An 11,204-nucleotide genomic window follows, 5' to 3' on the forward strand; every position below is an offset into this window, starting at 1 on the left:
AATTTATTAAATATGATTAATTAATTAATCATATTTATTCTACATCGTGAGGGATACTTCTCAGCATATCGCGACTATCCGGATAATATGAATTCACTGCTTAGAATACCAAGAACCTATTCAGTAAATAGTTACCATACAATAAACTCCTTCTACCCTACAATGTCCGGATTAAATACAAGGCATGGATCTCCTGTCAAGCCTATCTAATTCAATCACTTGCTTACCATTTACTATGCTTAGTTCCATGCAAATTAGAAACTCCTTTCTAATTTCATTCACTCTGGCCAGAGATTCTTGAACTAGCATAAGTGGATCAGCCTTGAACATTCGCTTCCTTCACTGGAAGGGGTAGATCCTTTATTAATCATACACTATCTTCGTGTACAAATTCCTATACCCAGTAGAGCCCTAATAATTGTCCTTGGATACTAAGAACTAAACCAAAGCATAGTTCAGTGTACACAAGATGACTATGATGACCTCAAGTCTAAGGATACTTGTACAACTATCACTATATGAACAACTGCTGACACGTGAGTGAACTCCATCAGTTGTTCAGCTGTGCGAGTCATGTTCAGTGAACTTCTTCTATAATAAGCACCTACATACTAGCTATAGTGTCACCACACAAATGTCTATGAGAACAGACATCCTTCATAATGAAGCAAGCATAGTATGTACCGATCTTTGCGGATTATTAATTACCAGTTAGTAATCCTATGATCAGGAACTATTTAAGTTTAGTGTTATCATCTTTTAGGTCTTACTATTATGATCTCATCATAATCCATAAAAAGCTTTACTCTAAACTATGGTATATCTTACTTAAACACTTAAATAGATAAAGCCCGTAATTAAAACAAAACAAGTCTTTTATTAATATCAATGAAATCAAAACAGATAAAGTTATTCCTAAATCCTAATACATGATTGGACTTAGGACATATTCCTTTCATTTAGGCCATCACATAGTGGTAACTCGAGCATTGTACGACCTAGCAGTTCTCAAGAACATCAGTATTTCTTGAGAGAGTTTGTAACAGTTTTTATCAGAAATATAAAGAACTGCTATATTTTTATACTTGTTCGAAACATTTATACAATTGTATCCAACCCCCCTTAAACAATTATATTTTTACTGGGCAACAATTGATATTAGAGCTACCTGATAAATTTACAATCAGAAGCGATCTAAACATGTCTCTGAACAAGTATGAAAGTATTAAAATCCCCATTCTGAAAAAGACTGAATATCCTACATGGAAGGTGAAGATGCTCATGCATCTGGAAGCTACAGATCTAGACTATCTCGATGTAATCAATGATGGACCCTACATGCCAACAAAACTGGTGCCTGCAACTCCTACTGTTGCTGAACACTATCAGTTGAAGGAAAAGAGTGAGTGGACACCAGAAGAGAAAGTAGCTGTGCTGAAAGATGCAAAGGTAAGAAACATTTTGCATAACAATCTTGATTCTGTGATGTCAAACAGAGTTATAGCCTACAAGAATGCCAAGGAGATCTGGGATGCTCTTGAAATTCAATGTCAAGGAACCATGGCCATCAAGAAGAACATAATGGCTGTTCTGATTCAAGAATATGAACACTTTGAGGCCAAGCCTGATGAAAGTCTCACCGACATCTATGATAGATTTCTTACCCTGCTCAGCAATCTGTCCTTGGTGGGAAAGGTGTATGATCGAGAGGATTCAAACACCAAGTTTCTGAGATCCTTGAATGAGGAATGGGAGACTCAGACTTCAATCATACGACATCAGTATGATTTAGAAATATTCACTCTGGATGAAGTCTATGGCATGCTGAGAACTCATGACTTGGAAGTCCAGCAAAGGAAGGGGAGGAAAAGCAGCAAAGGAAAATCAGTTGCTTTGAAAGTGAATGCTAAAGCTTCAAAAGAAAGGTCTGTTGAAGTTGCAAGGAAAAAGAGCAATGTGCTAGAACAGATACTGATGATTCATCATCAAATCCTGATGATAATACTGATTCTGAAACTGATGAGAATGTGACAGATTCTGATGTCATGCAAATGGTTGCATTGCTGGTTAAGGGCTTCAAGATAATGCAATTCAGGAAATCTCAGAAGAATATAAGCTTCAGGAAGAAGTTCACTGGAGGGGAAAGGAAGTCAACTGGAAGAAGAGATGGAAAGGACTCTAAAGCTGGAAAAGTAGACAGGTCGAACAGCAAGTGCTACAACTGTGATGAACCTGGTCACTTTGCTACAGAGTGCAAGAAGACAAAGCATGACAAAGGAAAGAACAAAGCCCTGATTACATCAAGCAGGAATTGGATGGACTCCTCTGATTCCGAAAATGAAGATACATGTTATGCATTGATGGCTAGCTTTGATGATCCTGCTTCCTCTGATTCTAAGGTATCAACTCCTTTCTTCTCTTTTGATACTGAACATATATCTGAACTGAAATCTATTCTTAATTCTCTCTATGGAAATTATAAAAATAAGATTCTACAGAACAATAGACTGTTAACTGAAAAATTTTAAAATCTAGGAATGATCAGTTGGAGTCTGACTTAGTAAATCAAATTGAAATTCAGAAAGAATGTGAGAAAGCTAAACATACAACTAAGGTACTAGAAGCTAAATACAGTATGTTGGAAAATGAATTAGAAAATGAGAGGAAAACTCTGAATGCCTGGACTGTTTCAGGAAAAAAGGTTCATGAGATGATCTCTAAGAAAAACTGGAAAGAATGTCTTGGTTATGTAGATGGAATTAAGGATGTTGACACTGAGAATATGACTACCCTCAAAACTCATGTTAACTTTATCTTTTCTGAAGCTGATGAACCCAAATCCATCTATGAAAAGAGTTCAACATCATCATCCCAAGAAAAATCAGTAAGTGATAAATCTCAAAGAAAGGAAAACAAGGAAACCATTAAGACTGTTAAGAAAGAAAAGAATATAGGACTTTTGTCTAAAAGACAATTGAAAAAGAAATCATCCGAGGTTACTGACAAACCTCAAGTAAAAAGTCCTAAAAGGAACAGGAATGGTAAGCAAGGTATTTCTAAGGATTCTAATTATAAGTTTATTCCCAATGCTCCTAGAAAAACTTGTTTTAACTGTGGTAATATGTAACACCCCCTTCTTTAAATAGAAGGGAGATATTACTTAAAATACAAAACCTGCAAACAGAGCACTAATATATTTCTAAAAAATAATTAAACAGACCGAAATCTCCAAAATAATATTAAATCTCCAAACAGTCTAAACCAATAATATAAATGTGAAATCTGCAAATAAATAATTAAGTCTAATTAAAGATAAAGTTCTGAAATCCTAATCAACGAATTGGGGTAGCTCTCCATCACACAGTCCCACATCCCCCTAAGCACCTGCCAGAAAAAGAATACGGCATGAGCCAAATGCCCAGTACGGATTTGGAATACAGTTTACAAAACAAAGAGATCAGAAATAAATAATCTGTAATTTATAATAAATCAACAATTTTAAAATAAGTAAGGCTGAAACAACGAGGGGTTAGGATATTTCATACCGAGATCAGAACAGATACAAATACACACATCATAGGGTACCTAATGCGTGCAACATAATGGATAACGTGTACGGCATATACAACGTCACCATAAATCAAATCAAAAATCAAACTCTGGGTGCACCCACGTATCCTGAACAAATATCAAATGCGCAAAAGCTCCTCCCAAGAGCTAACGGAAGGATACGCCGTGACCAATCACACTGTCACGGAAGTGTCATATCACTGGTGTCGCAATGACATGGCTGTAGTACCCCTACAGCTGGTTAACTCGGTATACCCTAAATCACACTAAGGGTTCAAAATAAATATTCTCGCAAGATTTAAAACTCACATGAGACAAATGATACAAATTTTCAAAACAGGTGGATGTCATAAATAATTTTTGAAAACCGCATAAACAGATATCTAAATTTTTAAAATCAAATTTTAAAACAATTTCCGGAAATTAAAAACGATCAAAGAAAATATTAACGATGCGAGCAGAAAGTAGAACGGAACGAATCAAATAAATATAATGAAAAAGAGGAGTAGCGCTGAATAAAAAGGGGACAATAATCCGTACCTCGAATATCGCCACTAAAACACTAACGAAATCTGCAATTAAGTCGCTAAATTATCGGCCCACGATCTAAATACAAAATTATAATTTGAGATTAATATATAAAATTAATAATCATTTATTAATTATTCCTACCTATAATTTATTCATATATTTTATTTTATTTTTTATTTTTTGAAACCCAATGATTGGTCTCGGTGGACTTTGCTACAGACTACTATGGCCACAGTTTTTATACATGCTACATAACCAGGTTGATCTAAGTAAAGTGGAGTGCATATATTACTTTACTAGTCTACAGGGCAGGTGACCATGCTATTAAAATAATATATATACTAACACATACACCTCTGGACACATGACTACCATGAATTCAAAAGTCATGTACTACCAACTAATACATGATATTTTAATAAAAAATTCAACAAAGTCAAAACAAAAACAAAGGTAAGAAATTAAAGTATACTTGAGTCACCAAATAACCTCTATTTTGTCAAACATGAACATATACAACCTAACACAGAAATATATTCATATTTCAAATATATAGTAAACTAGCCTAGTTTTAACCATTCAAAATATATTTATAATTTAAATATTCAAGATACAAATAAAGTAGTAAAAACAAGGTATAAGATAGTATAAATAGCTGCATAGCATACTTGTATCTAAATGATGTTATGGAAGCTTAGAAATTGTACCAAAAACAGAAAAGCAAAAACATTTTTATATGGAGTAATTAAGAATATTACCATAAAAATTTTAACAACATTATTGCTAAAATAAAGGCACAAATCCAATTACATAGTTAACCAATTAAAACATTAACTTAAATAAATAATAAAATATGTAATCATACAATTTAATTCTCATTCAACTAATCCAAATAGTTAACTAGCGATGTGGCATCTAGTTAGAAATCAAAATTATTATGATGCATTAGCTAGCTATTATATATAATCAGTTCTCAGGTTTACTACTAATAATTTGTAAATGTACTCGACCAGTCTAATCAACTGCAATTTCTAAAGTTACTAGATGCTAACTTCCAATTAATAAGTCTTATGGACATAAAGTTGTCATACATAGATAAATACCTGAGCACCTATAAGCAAACACTCAGATAAATCACGTGAAAACCTTTGAATTCTGCGGCTCTATTTCTCGTTCCCGTCTCTCTCTCCACAGCCTCGTGGTACTAGGGTTTTGATACTAATAATGTGTGTTGTTTAGATTTTTCAACTATATATAAATCTTTTGATATAACTCCTTTTCCTAATCTAATTGTTATTAACTCAAAATTAAATTCTTTTAGAATTATTATTCTAACTTAAATCAAATTCTTCAATTATTATTATTATTATTATCATTATTATTTAAATAAATAAAATTCACGAATATTATATATATACCCCCTTAAAAAGGATTCCGTCCCCGGAATCAAACGAAACTAAATAGCCGTACCTGAGTCGAATAAATGCGGATATTTCTCACGAATAGATTCTTCTAATTCCCAAGTAGCCTCTCTTTCAGAATGATTTTTCCACAAAACTTTCACAAACGGAATGGTATTCTTCCTCAAAACTCGCTCCTCTCGAGCTAAGATAGCCTCAGCTTCTTCCTCACAAGAAAGATCCTCTCTAATCTTATGTAATGGATACTGAACTACGTGTAACGGATGATATTTATAGCCCCTCAAAACAGACACATGAAACACATTATGCACATGAGATAGCTGTGGTGGTAACGCAACTCTATAAGATACTTCCCCTACTTTCTCCATAATGTCAAAAGGGCCAACATATCTCGGACTAAGCTTTCCCTTCATACCAAAACGTTTCACACCCTTACAAGGAGACACCTTCAAGAACACATGATCACCTGGCTCAAATCCACCAAACTTCCTATATTGGTCCGCGTAACTCTTTTGACGCGATCGAGCTTCCTTCAAACTTTCTTTAACTTTTTCCACCTTCTCATTAGTGATTCTAACCAACTCTGGCCCTTCAATAACTCTCTCACCAACCTCATCCCAACAAGATGGTGCCCTACACCTCCTACCATACAAAGCTTCAAATGGTGGCATACCAATACTCGCGTGCCAACTGTTATTGTACGCAAACTCAACCAGATACAGGTACTTGTCCCAATCACCTGTCCACTCTAACGCGCAAGCCCTCAACATATCCTCCAATGTCTGAATCGTCCTCTCTGACTGTCCATCGGTCTGTGGATGATAAGCTGTATTAAAATTAAGTCTCGTACCCCAAGCTTGCTGGAACCCCTTCCAAAAATGCGATGTAAATCTCGTATCCCTGTCAGAAACTATCGACACAGGTACACCATGAAGTCTAACAATATCTCGCTAAAAAATCTCTGCCAACTCATGAACATGAGTAGTCTCTTTAATAGGCAAGAAGTGAGCGGACTTAGTAAGTCTATCAACCACCACCCATATGACATCATTCTTCTTGAAAGTCCTCGGCAAATGAGTTACAAAATCCATAGTAATGTTTTCCCACTTCCAAACTGGAATATCTAACTGCTGCAATAGTCCACTAGGCCTCTGATGATCTATCTTCACTTGTTGACATGTAAGACATTTTCCTACAAATTCTGCTATATCTCCCTTCATTCCACTCCACCAAAAGTGCTTCTTCAAATCCCTATACATCTTGGTTGAACCTGGATGAATAGAAGATTCGGTTCCACTTTCAAATTTGCAATGCTACCACTTGATCCTCTAACATACAACTCAACACCCAAGCACTCCAAATCTGAAATAAGGTGCGGCTGAGTAATGAGAGATGCAACACTCCCCAAGTTCTTCCTACTAAGAGCGTCTTCCACTACATTCGCCTTCCCCGGATGGTACTGAATATTTGCATCATAATCCTTAAGAAGTTCAAGCCACCTCCACTGCCTCATGTTAAGCTCCTTCTGAGTAAAGATGTATTTGAGACTCTTGTGATCAGTAAAGATGTCACAAGTCTCTCCATAAAGATAGTGTCTCCAGATCTTCAAAGCAAAGACCACTGCTGCTAACTCCAAGTCATGGGTAGGATAATTCACCTCATATGGTTTAAGCTGCCTAGAAGCGTAAGAAATCACTTTCCCATGTTGCATAAGCACACACCCCAATCCTCTCTTAGAAGCATCACTATAAACCTGAAAACCTCCACTCCCTGATGGCAACACAAGTATTGGAGCAGACACCAACCTCTTTTTTAACTCTTGAAAGCTCTTCTCACGATCATCATTCCACTCGAACTTAATTCCCTTCCTCATTAGCTGAGTCAATGGAAAAGCTATGGAAGAGAAACCTTCCACAAAACGCCTGTAGTAACCTGCCAGACCCAAGAAACTCCTTACCTCCGTCACATTGCTAGGTCTGGGCCAATTAGTAATAGCCTCGACTTTCGCAGGATCCAACTCAATGCCCCTACCAAATACAATATGCCCCAAGAATGCCACTTCCTCCAACCAGAATTCACACTTGGAAAATTTCGCAAACAACTTCTTCTCCCTCAAAATTTCAAGTATAGTACGTAAATGCTCCTCATGCTCCTGTCTGCTCCTAGAGTATATCAATATATCATCGATGAAGACCACCACGAATTTATCCAGATAATCATGAAAGACCCGATTCATCAAATCCATAAATACCGCTGGTGCATTCGTCAACCCAAAGGACATCACGAGAAACTCATAATGACCATAACGAGTGCGAAATGCAGTCTTCGGAATATCCCCCTCTCTAACTCGTAACTGATGGTAACCAGATCTCAAATCTATCTTTGAAAAGTACTTCACCCCTTGTAACTGATCAAACAAGTCATCAATGCGTGGCAAAGGATACCTGTTTCTGATAGTCACCTTATTCAACTCCCTGTAGTCAATGCACAACCTCATGGAACCATCCTTCTTCTTCACAAACAGCACAGGAGCGCCCCAAGGAGACACACTTGGCCTAATAAATCCTCTATCCAACTACTCTTGCAACTGCTCCTTCAATTCTTGCAACTCAAGTGGTGCCATTCGATAAGGCGCCTTAGAAATAGGCTCGGCACCTGGAACAAGTTCAATAGTAAACTCCACCTCTCTATGTGGTGGCAAACCTGGTAGCTCATCGGGGAACACATCTTCATACTCCCTCACAACTGGATAATCCTTGATGCGAGGTTCATCCTTCGATGTATCCTTCACGAAAGCAAGGTAGCCATCACAGCCCTTAGACAACAATTTACTTGCCTTTAGAGCAGAAATTAACTTAACATCCCCCTTCAGCTGAGACCCTTGGTATACAAATTCTGGTTTATCTGCATCCCCAAAGATCACCCTTTTTCCTTGACAATCAATTGTGGCACGATGTTCACTCAACCAGTCCATCCCCAAAATAATGTCAAAGTCATGCATCTCCATGGGAAGCAAGTTAACCTTACAACTTCTATCTCCAACAGCTATCGGACACTCTCGATACATATCAGAAATAACAACAGAATTCCCCATCGAGGTAGAAATAGACTTATGAGGATATAATAATGAAGGTGCAACGCCTAGATGACGAACAAACAATACAGACACAACAGAATGGGTCGAACCAATATCAAATAGCACATAAGCATCACGTCTACCAATAAGAAGTGTTCCTGAAACGGTACCTGAATTAGCTGCTGCTTGATTTGCAGTCAATGCAAACACTCTGGCTGTAGGATTCTGCTGACTTCCACTGCCACTACCACCGCCAGCTCCTCCTCCACCAGGGTTGCGTGACACTGTGCAATCTTTTGCCCTATGTGACATGCTACCACACAAGAAACAAGCCCCAGTATGTCTGTAACAAGATCTACCTGGATGATGTCCACCACATGTAGCACAAGGAGCCACTGGAATCATATTGGGGTTTCCCCCATATACTGAGTAACGGCTCTGCCCCTGCTGATGATTCTGCCACTGCCTAGGCTGCTTCTGTCGTTGAAACTGCTGATTCTGATTCTGACCAACATACTGATTCCGACCGTGGAATGACTGACCACCCCTATTCTGATTTTGTCCGCGCCACTGTCCCTGCTGACCATTCTGACCTCCATACCACTGTCTACCCTGTGCAAAACCTTGATCATCCCTAGTCCTCTTACTACCACTGTTAGACCTAGAAGTCCTGAAATCTATGCGCTCTTTCTCAACATCCTTTGCTGCATCAGCCGCCTCTGCCACATTATCAAATTTAAAAGAAATTATGGAACCCCTCAGATGAGACTTCAACCCCCATTTAAATTTATCAGCCTGCTGCGCAGCAGTCCCTGCAACTGTCCCAGCAAATCCAGCCAGCCTTATAAACCTCGCCATATAATCAGTAATGCTCTCATCCTGGTGCTGCATAATAGAATGAAACTCCCTCAAATAAGCCTCCCTATCAGCATTAGAGAAGTACTGCTCATAGAATACTTCCTTGAATCCCTGCCATTTCAAAGCCTCTATATACTGCTCCCCTTTAGTAGCTTTCACTCCTCTCCACCATCTCTGAGCATCACTCTCCAACTTATATACAGCTAACCTGACTTTCTGAATCTCATCACAACCCAGTGCATCAAAAATCTTTTCGAGATGAACAATCCAATTTTTAGCATCAATAGGAGTCGGTGCTGTACTAAAAGAGTCTGGTTTCTGCTTCACAAACCTCTCCAACCATACAAACGGCTCCAGCTGATGGCCCTGACCATTCTGATTCTGATTTCCATTGCCATTCTGATTTCCTTGTCCATTCTGGTTTCCATCGCCATTCTGATTTCCTTGTCCATTCTGATTTTCCTCGCCATTCTGATTTCCTTGGTTTGCCAAAGCCTGCTGTACAGCCTGAGCCACTGCTTGCCCTATCATCTCAGTAAGCTGAGCGGGGTCAATATGAAAAGGATCACGTCTAGGAGGCATCTACAAGATAAGATAGCGAATGAGTGAAGATTACGCGAATAAATATGATGAAGCAATTACAAACAGATTTCAAAATGATGAAGCAGAATGAAACGATAAAGAGCATAATGAAACGAAATTAAATGGAACACCCATCCTATCATCTACCCAAACTCACAGGTCAACCTAAGTAGGCTTTCTACAAGAAAGAACCTGGCTCTGATGCCATCTTTGTAACACCCCCTTCTTTAAATAGAAGGGAGATATTACTTAAAATACAAAACCTGCAAACAGAGCACTAATATATTTCTAAAAAATAATTAAACAGACCGAAATCTCCAAAATAATATTAAATCTCCAAACAGTCTAAACCAATAATATAAATGTGAAATCTGCAAATAAATAATTAAGTCTAATTAAAGATAAAGTTCTGAAATCCTTATCAACGAATTGGGGTAGCTCTCCATCACACAGTCCCAGATCCCCCTAAGCACCTGCCAGAAAAAGAATACGACATGAGCCAAATGCCCAGTACGGATTTGGAATACAGTTTACAAAACAAAGAGATCAGAAATAAATAATCTGTAATTTATAATAAATCAACAATTTTAAAATAAGTAAGGCTGAAACAACGAGGGGTTAGGATATTTTATACCGAGATCAGAACAGATACAAATACACATATCATAGGGTACCTAATGCGTGCAACAGAATGGATAACGTGTACGGCATATACAACGTCACCATAAATCAAATCAAAAATCAAACTCTGGGTGCACCCACGTATCCTGAACAAATATCAAATGCGCAAAAGCTCCTCCCAAGAGCTAACGGAAGGATACGCCGTGACCAATCACACTGTCACGGAAGTGTCATGTCACTGGTGCCGCAATGACATGGCTGTAGTACCCCTACAGCTGGTTAACTCGGTATACCCTAAATCACACTAAGGGTTCAAAATAAATATTCTCGCAAGATTTAAAACTCACATGAGACAAATGATACAAATTTTCAAAAAAGGTGGATGTCATAAATAATTTTTGAAAACCGCATAAACAGATATCTAAATTTTTAAAATCAAATTTTAAAACAATTTCCGGAAATTAAAAACGATCAAAGAAAATATTAACGATACGAGCAGAAAGTAGAACGGAACGAATCAAATAAATATAATGAAAAAGTGGAGT

At 37.6% G+C, this 11,204-nt stretch overlaps 1 protein-coding gene across 1 annotated transcript; it reads right to left on the reverse strand.

Moving 5' to 3' along the window:
• Positions 1 to 8,097: 8,097 nt before the first annotated feature.
• Positions 8,098 to 10,038, reverse strand: LOC141695648 (uncharacterized). The gene is made up of 2 exons (XM_074499879.1): positions 9,946 to 10,038; positions 8,098 to 9,837 (listed from the first exon to the last, which is right to left on the reverse strand). The coding sequence occupies exons 1-2, from the start codon at positions 10,036 to 10,038 to the stop codon at positions 8,098 to 8,100; spliced, it is 1,833 nt and encodes a 610-aa protein (XP_074355980.1).
• Positions 10,039 to 11,204: the final 1,166 nt, after the last annotated feature.

Source organism: Apium graveolens, chromosome 11 (assembly GCF_009905375.1).
Source record: "Apium graveolens cultivar Ventura chromosome 11, ASM990537v1, whole genome shotgun sequence".
NCBI classification, from domain to species: Eukaryota; Viridiplantae; Streptophyta; class Magnoliopsida; order Apiales; family Apiaceae; genus Apium; species Apium graveolens.